Source organism: Hypanus sabinus, chromosome 8 (assembly GCF_030144855.1).
Source record: "Hypanus sabinus isolate sHypSab1 chromosome 8, sHypSab1.hap1, whole genome shotgun sequence".
NCBI classification, from domain to species: Eukaryota; Metazoa; Chordata; class Chondrichthyes; order Myliobatiformes; family Dasyatidae; genus Hypanus; species Hypanus sabinus.
Window position 1 is genome coordinate 29,895,763 of NC_082713.1, and position 12,149 is coordinate 29,907,911.

Here is a 12,149-nt window from a genome sequence, read left to right on the forward strand (position 1 = left end):
ATTTTCCCAATACCCCACATGAGGCTTCACCAGTGCTGTATACAGCCTCAGCATTACATCCTTGCTTTTATATTCTAGTCTTGAAATGAACACTGACATTGCATTCGCCTTCCTCACCTCTGATTCAACCTTCAAATTAACCTTTAGGGAATCCTGCATGAGGACTCACAAATCTCTTTGCACCTCAGATTTTTCAAAAGGTATAGTGAAAATTTTCTCCCCATTTTTAAAATAGTCTGTGCTTTTTCTCCTTCTGCCAAAGTGCAAGGCCATATACTTCTTGACACTGTATTCAATCTGCCACCTCTTTATCCACTCTCTTATCCTCTCTGCTACCCTCTACCCCCTCCCGGCTGGTGGTTGTCCGTTATGTCCATCGAATGCAGGAGACCTGTGCAGAAGAGTTTTTAAAGTGGGAAAGCCATTGCACTGGGGCAGTCCCACTCCCGGACTCAGAAGTCCAGGTCCAGTACGAACAAGCATCACAAACTGGGTCTTCCTCGGTTGCAGTGGATAACTACCACGTCTCCTGTGCCTCATCAATGGCAGAATCACCTTCCTGGCTTCCTTGGATCTCACTATAGATCTCAGCTGCCCAGACCGTCGGAGCTGACCTTGCATGTTAGGGCAGGCAGGTCTCTGTCTCACCAGTGTGTGAGGTCCGCTGGCTACCCTTATCTGGTCCAGCCTGCCTGTCGAAGCTGTGTACCGGGGTGTGGCCACCGTCGCGTGCAAACAGCTACTGGGAGTCACAAGTGAGAGCTGAGCATCCGGCGGGGACCAAAGGTGAGCGAGATGCCCCAGAATAGACATGACAAGCCTTACAAGAGGAGCTACCCCTCCCTGGACACTCCACACACCCGCCGAGCTGTAACAACTTTAAGGAGCCTGTTACCAATAGTTACCTCTTTTACCCAGACAACTCTTTTCCAGCCAACCACGTTTCCTAAAGTGAAGTCAATTCTATTTGCCTAGAAGAGGGCAACGTGCAGGAAATTTAAATTTTCTCTGCAAAACTGAGCATTTAAAATGCAAATTCAGTTGGTTCCCTTAATTGGTGCCCTACATATTGACAATCAAATGAATAATATTTGACTTCTGTGTACTAGTACTAGGCTTGGGATCTTTGACAACTGCTTTCCCCTTAGCTTTAATGTGTCTTGTTGGTGCCATTAGAATGCTTAAGGACAAATTTCTCTCCAAAAATAACATCCTCATGGAATCATCTCATTTGTGGTTGAGTTAAAGTAGTGCAGAAATAATCCTGGTAATTTGTATGTAAGCTCAGGATTTGTATGTAAGCTGAGGTAACGCTAACATTATTAATCATAAAAAGTTCTCTTTAACCTAAGGATTTTGTGTTAATAAAATTATACACATTGTGTTAACTGGGAATCCTGTGGTTTATAACAGCCATCCAGTAAGTTAATATCCTATAACTAAATCTGCTAGGCCCATTGAATGAAGAAGCAATTTTGCACCAATTACACACTCCAAAAAGCAGAATCTCATCAGCTTCTCTCCTCTGATGCATTTTAGAGATAAGACCAGAGTCTGTGTGTGCGTGAGTGGATGAGTGGGTGAGGAAAGGGGCTTGTTTTGCTAATGTTGCTGCAGCGGCTTGTGTTGCTGTGCTGAACACTGCAGGCACGGTGTGTTGGGGCGGCAATGTACAGTGATGCTTGCAGGCTGCCTCCAGCGCTTCCTTGGGTTGTGTAGGTTGTTAACGCAAATGACACCTTCACTGTCATTTCGATGTATGTGTGATAAGTAACTGAATCTGAAACGATCAAATATGTGTATTGCTTTCCTCAAAATTCCACATTCCTGGTTCACATGCCTGCCAATTCCTGATGAATGTTACCCTCATCCTCCATGAATGTTTCAATCCTACAGGTTTTTTCTTGAAGAGGAGAATGCAGAATTAGAAACATAGAAAACATGCAACACAATACAGGCCCTTCAGCCCACAAAGCTGTGCCGAACATGTCCTTACCTTAGAAATTACCTAGGGTTACCCATAGCCCTCTCTTTTTCTAAGCTCCATGTACCTGTCCAGGAGTCTCTTAAAAGATCCTATCGTATCCGCCTCCACCACCGTCACCAGCAGCCCAGTCCACGCACTCACCACTCTCTGCATAAAAAACTTACCCCTGATATCTCCTCTGTATCTAATTCCAAGCACCTTAAAACTGTGCCCTCTCATGTTAGCCATTTCAGCCCTGGGAAAAAGCCTCTGACTATCCACCAGGTCAATGTCTCTTATCATCTTATGCACCTCTATCAGGTAACCTCTCATCCTCCATCGCTCCAAAGAGAAAAGGCCGAGTTCACTTAACCTATTTTCATAAGGCATGCTCCCCAATCCAGGCAATGTCCTTGTAAATCTCCTCTGCACCCTTTCTATGGTTTCCACATCCTTCCTGTAGTGAGGCGACCAGAACTGGGCACAGTGAGGCACAGTATTCCAAGTGGGGTCTGACCAGGGTTCTATATAGCTGCAACATTACCTCTAGGCTTCTAAACTCAATCCCATGATTGATGAAGTCCAATGCATCAATGCATCAATTAACACAAATAATTGTTTAAGTTGATCATGACTCAACAATAAAGCCTTTTTCTTCTGGGTGCAAACTTTAGCAGCTTGACTGTAAATCAACCTGTTGACAATGATGTATATCTACCCCGACATGTTTAGCAATTCAGGGTGTAAAAAATTCATGTTCCTATACTAGACCCATCTCACTGTGGTCCTTGCCAAGAAGCATTCTCTTGCATTAAGCTCTCTTAACTACAACTTCTAGCTCATTTTATTTTGAATCTATTTTTATCTTTCTATGTTCTTGTCCCTACTCCATTTAGCTTCATGCTACTTCAGATTCAATAGATTATTTTTGGCTCCGATATACTTTTCTGGCACTCTTCAGGTCTTTTTGCTCACTGGCTGTCCCCTGTTACCACTAAAATGAGAAGGAAAAGTATTTAGTAGCTAACCATAACTTTGCTAAATGCTCTTGTGTTTGCTTTTCCCAGCAATTGATTAGAGAGAATTTTTCTCTATATTACAAATTTAGCTTATATTTTTAATCAATTACGATCACAATTATTAATCTGAATACAATGTTTACTTACACAAGAAATTCTGCAGGTGCTGGAAATCCAGAGGAACACACCCAAGATGCGGGAGGCACTCAGAAGGTCAGGCAGCACCTACAGAGAAGAATAAACAGTCGATGTTCTGGGCTGAGTCCTGATGAGGGTTCTCAGCCTGGAACATCGACTGTTTATTCCTCTGCGTAGATTCTGCCTGACCTATTGTTTACTACCAAGGTAGTAATGTTTACTACCTTGCTGAAAATGTCAAGATTAATTAGCAATGAAGTTGGAAGCCACCACACAATATTTCCATAAGTCAAAGCAAAATCATCAATCTTGGGGTGACTTCGGGGGCATTTTTGCTGGTCAGTTAAAAACAGACAAGGGCTTTAACACTGAGCTTTGATTTCATCAACTATGGATGGATTAGGCTCATCCTCTTAGGAATATTGTGTGCCCTGGTTAGGAAAGAGCTGCCCATGAGGAAGTATGGGATCTTGTTTTTCAGATGTGCCTTGGCTCCTTAGCCTCTTCTCGTCTCAGAACAATTCTGAAGCACTCAGTCTGTGCAAGGAGTCATCACCAACTCCCCTATTCCTCATCCATACCCCTGAACCCCAGGACTATTCTAAACAGTCCAAGAGTAGTCCTTTTGGAATGGACATGAGATATGTCAGGCTCTGGCCGTTGAACTATGCTATTGAGGTCCAATTTATGGTTAACCTTGGGCTTCCTGCTACAAGCACATGTTGTCTGTTCGTAATGTACAAAAAGAACAGGCCATTTCCAATTATTCTCCCATGGAACTTTTTATAGTTTATAAAGTTGGTACAGTATTTAGAGTAGAATCCCCTTCCACTTCCCCACACAAATGGCCTCTATTCATCCACCGCATTCGGAGGTTATGTAGTCAAGGCAACTTCTCATTCTTCATTAATTGTGACTTCTCTTCCACCCAGAGTGGACAGAGCCCTTTACTGCACCAAATCTATTTCTTGCACTGCTGCTCTCACCCCTTCTCCTGGACGGAACAAGAACAAGCATTCCCCTGGTCTTTTCTGTCCATCCTAGCAGCCTCAGATTATGCATTGCAATTTCCACCATTTCAGTATTTCCCTTCTTTCTGTAATTATATCATGTGGGCTCAGTTTTCCTTATCCTACTCGTGTACTGTAAGTCTAGCCCACCAGGAAGCTACCACGGCCTTACCACTAAACGACACATTACACAGACCAAGAATCTTAATGTGGGCTGCTAAAGCCCTTGGGACTCGTCCTATCACAGACACTCTCTGTTTTACTGATCCTTTCCTCCGCTTTCTCTCCTTTTGGAATTTAATGCGCCTTTCTCTTTATGAGTTCTGACTAAAGATCAAAGATGTGAAATGTTGACTGTTCCCCGTTTCACAGATGCTGCATTTTCTGTTTTTGTTTGTTCAAGGAACCTGCTCCCCAGATGCCCAGATGGACAACCTATGTTGGAAAGTGGCTGGCATGGGACATGATGGAAAATCCCACCCTGAGGGAGAGACACAGCATGGACACGTCCCATCGTCAAGTATAGATCCTGATGTCCAAACTGTGACCTCACAGCGCCCTGCGGTAAAATCAAGCATTCAAATGTACTGACACAAAAATGAAGATAATTAATTACCTGCTTTTCTCCACTTGGCTTTCTATAATGCAGCAGAAGCTCGACAGCTCCAACAACTTCCTTCCGTATTGCATAAAGCAAGGCATCCCCAACATAGACGCTGAAACTCAGGAGCAGCTCCATAATCTCTAGGTTTTCATTCTCAATGGCAATGAGGAGTGCACTGCGCCCCAGAGGATCTGTACAATTGATGTTGATATTAAAGTAGATCTCAGCCTCTTCTAGAGCCTGTTTCACACTGGCATAATCACCCTTTTCCACCGCATTCAGGTAAGCCTTTTCCTCCAATGACAGCTCACTTTCTGCACGCACGATCTGCAACGGGATCCGGTCTATGTACGGAGAATAGTTGGCTTTTTTGTAGTACAGCTGGGCCATTGTTCATTGCGCCACATGGATCCTGTTTTAAAAATGAAAAAGTCCGGAAGCTTAGCTTTGCTTTGCTTTTAGGTTAGTGCTGATTCAAAATGAACTCTTTGCACTCTGTAAAACATGTTTTATTGAAAAGTCTGAATTTTCCCATTTGCTTTGGAGAAGTGTTTGTTCTGATGGATTAGAATGGGGCTGGGAGTGAATGAGTTACAATTATGTCAGCGTCATGACCAGGACATCACGAAGGGAAAACAGGAAATAAGCAGAAAACTGGGGAGAAACACTTGACCAGTTAAGAACACTCCCAACATTTGGTTGACTTCCTTTGATGAGAAATTTATTGAATTGCCATCTTTTCAAATGTCTCATCTAATTTTTTTTTATTATTTAGAGACACAGCAAGAAAAAGGCCCCTCCAGTTCTTCAAGCCATACTGCCAAGCAATCCCCAGTTTAACCCCTGCCTACTCATGGGTCAATTTACCACAACCAGTTAACCTCTAACTAGTTTGTCTTTGGTCTGTGGGAAGAAGCCAGATCACCTGGAGAAAACCCATGCATTCCTCAGTGAAGACATACAGGCTCCTTACAGGGGACATCACAACTTACCTCTGAGCTCCAATGCCCTAAGCTTTAATAGTGTTGCAGTAACCACTACACTCCCATGGTACCCATGAAATCCTTCCATTGTAGTACTTTCCCTACTAGAAAATGATCAGAAATACTTTCCACCAGCTTCAGATGAACACATAAAATTATGGAGGAACTCAGCAGGTCAGATAGCATCTATGGAAATGAATAAACAGATGCTGTTTCAGGCCAAGACCCTTCTTCAGGACTGGAAAGGAGCCATATTTAATTTCAGTAATCACATTTCTATTCTCCTCTCTTACAGTGCCCACTACAAAATGTTCCTTTTTCTCCCTTGCTTATGTTCCATTTGCCATTTTAAACTCTGCTCTGTAAATTCAATTGCTTTCTACCAAAAGAGCTTAATAGAAACAATAGCAGTTGTCCGGAAAAGAGACGGTACACATTTTGCCACTAAAACCAATTCATTTGGCATATAGTTTATCTTCATACAACCTTCCATTGTTAAAGTTGGCCAATGGTTTTTCCCTTCACAACATTTCAGAAGGAGGTCCTAACTTAAAGACTGGAGTTACAATGAAAGGAGTTACAGCTCATACTTCTTTGAGACATATTAGCTCAGTCAATCATTTTCTTTGCACTGTTTATGAAGATAATGAAGAAGGTTCTTATGCTTTTCTTATACATGATTTCTCAAAGGATGGGAAGGATGGAAGAATATTCATGACAGTTACAAGAATGTTTGAAAGTAAATGAAGTGATGTCACCCATTTGTGGGCATTGAGTTAAAGCTTTTTTTTCTGCTCTTGCGATGTTGCAAAGTCTCTGAAGGATCCCATCCTCGTTCCTCCTATACAGGGCATATCCAGTTTATGAATACCTGATTTTTGGACCTTACTACATGCAAACGTGCATCGCTTCCTCACCATCCCCCACCACCCAGCCCCGATAATACATAATTCAATTCAGAAGTTCAGCATTTGTATATACATTTGTTCCTACAAACACCTGAACTAGAATCACATCAGCATCACGTGCTTTTGATGCCATTCATTACAATTCTACAGACATATGGTTACCTTCTCAAGTGATTTTTGTATGTTTTCTGCCTTACAGATAAAATCGAAAGGCAGAGCTCATTCGTTAGCCAGGGACAGCCTGCATAAACCTCTTAGTGAGGGCCTCCCCTGGCTTTAGGTCAGTTTCTACAAGCACAGTTTTACCCAACTAGGATTCTCCACTGTTTCTGTTTCTGACCTTTGATGTGCTACTAGGGCTGGTAGTAAAATTACTAAGTGGGTGCTTTCCTTATTAGCCAAGGCATAAAATACAAGCGCAGGAAGTAATGCTGAAGTTGAACAAAATGCTTGTTAGGATGGTAAATGGTGAGTTCCTTGTCTTACAAGGAAGATGTGATTGCATTGGGGAAGGTGCACATGTGATCTATGAGGATGTTGCCAGAGGTATGAGAAGCGCTGGGGTTTTCTTTGGAACAGAGGAGATTGAGAAAAGACTTAATTGAGGGATATAAATAATGTTGTCAGTGCTGTGCAATTGCTCAGCAAAAGAAGGTGTAAGGCGCTCCCTCCGTCCGACAGCCTACAGGTCACCCTTGGGCAAGGTGTAGTACCTGTTTAGCCTCCCAGTCAGGGTCACGTAAAGCCATGGTTTGCAGGTGGTGGATGGATTTTACAAGCTAGTTGTAAAATTAAAAACACTGGGCAGATGAATCTGCTGATCAATGGCCAGGGTTACCCGTCCAGCATGGACACTGAAACGGAAGAAGGCAACGGGAAACCAATTCAGTATTCCTCCCTTGTCTAATCATGAACTCAAGTCAACTACGGTCTCAGCTCAAAGATGTGAATGGAGCGTTCACCGAAGGAGCCTCATCCAGCAGAGGATCTCATGTGCCACAGGTGAACCTCGTCCGTTATCCAGCGACCTTCAGCAGATTAAAAGCAAAGAAGATCAGACTAGCAACCTGGAATGTAACAACTCTTAATCAACCTGGTAAAGTAGACGACATCAAACAGGAAATGGAAAGATTAAAAATCAACATCTCGGGAATGTGCAAGATGAGCTGGAAATGAGCTGGTAAAACAGCTCAGTGGGATATGCCATCAATTACTCAGGAGGAGAAGTACATGAAAAAGGTGTTGGAATTATGTTAGATGAGGAACATGCAAAATCAATAAAAGACTATTGGACCATATCAGATCAAATGTTACTTGTGAAACTACATGCAAAACCTTTTGATATTAACATCGTTTGAGTTTATGCCCGAACAGCAGACAGCAGTGAAGAAAACATTGAACAATTTTATGACGAACTAGAAACAGCATTAAGACAATGTAAAAGCTCAGAAAATACTATTATTCAAGGTGACCAACACAAAAGTAGGCAAGACCAGGGACGAGGACAATATTGAGCATTACGGCATAGGTGAGAGAAATGAGAGAGGTGAACAACTAGCTACATGGGTCACAGAGAAAGATTATATAATTGGTAATACCATCTTCAAGCAACACCCAAGAAAACTATGGACATGGAAGAGCCCAGGGGATACCAGCAGAAACCAGAATGATTACGCGCTTGTAAGGAGAAGGTATAGAAATGCTCCGAAATCATGCAAAACATGTTCGGGTGCAGACTGCTACGGTGATCATGTACCAATAATCAACGTGATGTACCTGAGACTCAGAAAGCTTAAAAGACCAACAGCAGAGCCAAAGCTGAATTTGGGGCTTTTGAGAAGAATCAGTGACATCAAAAATGAATTCCAAGTAACAGTGAAGAACAAATTCGAGGCTCTACAAAACAGCACTACTGTAGAACAGCAATGGGAAAACCTCAGGGGCAGCATAACACAAGCAGCACAAGAAGTGATTCCCAAACAACAGAAAAAAGCTAAAAAGAAATTCTGAATCTTATGGAATAAGGAAGAAAATGTAAGGAAAATGAAGAAGCCTACGTATCCTTGCATGCACAGATAACAACCTAGAGCAAGGAAGCAAAAGAAAAGTGTCTTAAGGACAAATGTGAGTTAATAGAACAATTGCAGAAGACCAACAACAGCAAACGTATGCACAACGAGGTCAAAGAGGTCACAAATCGGAAGAAAAGCGGGGCAACAACAGGATGTATAAAAGCAAAAGATGGATCTACAATTATGGAAAAAGGGAAAATAATGCAAAGATGGTCAGAATACATCAAAGTCCTACACAACGACAAAGGCTGATAGGACAACTTTGATATTGGCAATAACAACAAGGGCTCAGCAATACTGAAAGAAGAAGTGGAACATGCTATGAAGAAAATGCGAAAGGGGAAATCATCAGGAGCAGATAACATTCCAGTTGAACTGTATGAAGCGCTAGAAGATTTTGATGTAGAGAAATTAACAATCTTATTGAATAGAATATACAACAGTGGCAAAGTACCGGAAGATCTTTTAGAGGAAGTATTCATTGCACTGCCAAAGAAACCAGGTGCAACAGAGTGTGGACAACACAGAACAATTAGTTTAATGAGCCACCTCACAATAATTCTACTTAGAATCATCATGCTCAGAATAAGAAACAAAATTAAACCAGAGATCAGTGAAGAACAGTGCAGCTTTGTCGAAGGCAAGGGAACATCAAACACAGCTTATACTATCTGGAATATTATTGAAAGGTCAATAGTACAACAAGACCTATACTCCTGTTTCACTGACTACACAAAAGCCTTTGACACAGTGAAACCCCATGTCATCATGAAAATGCTTAAAGATATTAGTATCGACAGAAAAGACCTAAGAGTACAGGAATCTCTACTGGCAACAAAGTGCAGCCATATGGATAGACAACGAGATTGGTGAATATCAGCCAATAAAGCGATGAGTCAGACAGGGTCGTGTTCTATCACAAGACCTGCTCTCCCTGTACAGTGAAAACATCATGAGAATTGTACAAGACCTACCTGGAATAAGTATAGGAGTTTACAATATCAACTGTATCCGGATGATACAGTACTGATAGCAAACAGTGACGTAAATTTACAGAAACTAGGATCTACCATCAACACAGAGAGCAAAAGACTTGGCCTAACCTTAAATAAAAAGAAATCTGAAGTAATGGTAATATCAAAGAAACCTGATATCCCAAACTGTAGGATCGTGTTGAGAAATGAAATCCTGGAACAAGTTCACAACTTCAAGTACCTTGGATCATGGGTAACATCTGATGGCAAATGCGAAACAGACATAAAAGCAAGAACAGCATTTACAGAAATGAGAAACATCCTAACGAACAAGAAAATAGCAATTGACATCCACCTTAGAACTCTCAGCTGCTACATTCTTCCTATATTGATGTGTGGCTATGAGTCATGGACCATCACAAATGCAATGGAAAAAAGAATCAATGCAGCAGAGATGTGGTTCCTCAGAAGAATATTATGCATTTCATATATGGACAGGATAACCAACGAAAAAGTTCTACAGTGAATGAAAACAAAACGTACATTACTTAAAAAAATCAGAAAACAGCAATCAAAATTCTTTGGACACATCATGCGAAGAGAGACATTAGAGCATTGAGTTACAACTGGAAAGCTGAAAGGAAAGAAAAGCAGAGGCAGAGAGAGAGTGAAAATGATAGATGGATTAACATCATGGTTAGAAACAGGGGAGGCAACAACTACAATTCGGAGGGTCACGGACTGTGATGGATGGAGAGACATGATCGCCTGCGCCAAATGGCAAGGCACCTGAACTGCTAAATAACAAAGAGTCAAAAGCCAGGGAAATAGAAATGAAGTGATTTCTGGTATGGCATATCGTTCTTCTGAGTCCTTTGAGGTTTACAGAGGATATAGGAGAGATCTTAAGAGAAAAATTAGTGGGGAGAAAAGGGAAATGAAAAAAGTGGCTAAAAGAATTAAAGGAAATTACAAAACTTTTATAAATATGTTAGAAGGAAAAGGGTAGCTGGGAAAGAGTAGGTGCTCACAAGGACCAAAGGAGAAGCCTTTGTGTGGAACCAGCAGATATGTGTGCTGATGAAGGGTTGACTGCTTATTCATCCCCCTAGATGCTGTATGACCCACTGAGTTCCTCCAACATTTTTTGTGCGCAGCTCTGGATATGTCTGATCTCCTGAATGAGCATTTCTTGTTAGTATTCATTAGGAAGATGGATGGAGAGGATGAAAATTTGGAACAGGTATCCTTCACTTTCAATCCTCTTGAACCAAAATCAGGGTTATTATCACCGACAAAGTGGTGAAATTTGTTGCTTTGTGACAGCAACACAGTGCAACACATAAACATTTCAGTAAGTTGCAAAATAAATAAATAGTGCTAAAAAATGAATTACGAAGGAGTGTTCATGGGTTTGTGGATCATCAGAAATCTGATGGCGGATGGGAACAAGCTGGCCCTAAAACATCAAGTGTGGGTCTTCAGTCTCCTGTACCGCCTCCCCAGTGGTAGTAACATGAAGAGGGCAAGTCCAGGATGGTGAGGGCCCATCAAGCTGGGACCATTCATTCAGAGAAATAAATCTGAATTCCTAGAAAATTTAAATGAAAATAAGAATATCTGTAATAATAATACAAGTGTCGGGAAATGGTGAGCATATAGTTTCCTGACTATGGAAACCAATCTGGTTCACTAATTTCCTTCAATGGGAGGAAAAATACTGTCCTTACTTAGTCTAGTTTACTTATGACTCCATGCCTAGTTATACATACAGGGCAAGTAGGATTAAATAATAAATACAACCATTGCCATTAATGTCCACTCTCTGATGAACAATGAACAGATTAATAAAGTGCATTAAATTCACCCAAATTGTTGTCAACAGAGAAAATTAGACAAATCCCAGTACATCATAGGTAAAGCCCTACCAACCATTGAGCACATCTTCATGAAATGCTGTCGTAGGAAAGCAGCATCCATCATCAAAGATCCTCACCACCCAAGCCATGCTCTTTTCTCACTGCTGCCATCAGGTACTAGGTATGAGGGCCTAAGAACAGTTCCAAATCCCTTAACCACCAGGCTTTTGAACAAAACAAGATAACTACACTCATCTATTGGAAGTAGCTACAAGGGGGTTGTCAGAGGCAAGTTTTTCACACAGAGAGTGATCACAACAATGATCTCACTTTGACTCTTTATCTTGTTATGTCATGCTCTTGTTATTTATTGCTATTTATTTATATTTGCACTTGCATAGTTTGTTGTCTTCTGGACTCTGGTCGCTCTTTCATTGATCCTGTTTACAGTTACTATTCTATAGATTTGCTGAACATGTCTGCAGGAAGAAGAACCTCAGGGTTCTATGTGGTGACATATATGTACGCTGATAATAAAGTTTACTTTGAACTTTGAAATCAGTGGTGTTCTCAAATGTGCAGATGGATTGAGTTGAGGACACTAAAACCACCACTT

General features: G+C 41.4%; 1 protein-coding gene across 1 annotated transcript in view; it reads right to left on the bottom strand.

Moving 5' to 3' along the window:
• The window catches only part of LOC132398007 (short transient receptor potential channel 5-like), a 128,827-nt gene that overhangs the window by 97,671 nt on the left and 19,007 nt on the right, over nt 1-12,149 (bottom strand). Inside the window, exon 2 of the mRNA XM_059976890.1 lies at nt 4,750-5,149. Within this exon, the coding sequence (XP_059832873.1) occupies nt 4,750-5,127 (378 nt within the window). The 5' untranslated portion in view covers nt 5,128-5,149. The remainder of the gene's footprint in view (nt 1-4,749; nt 5,150-12,149) is intronic.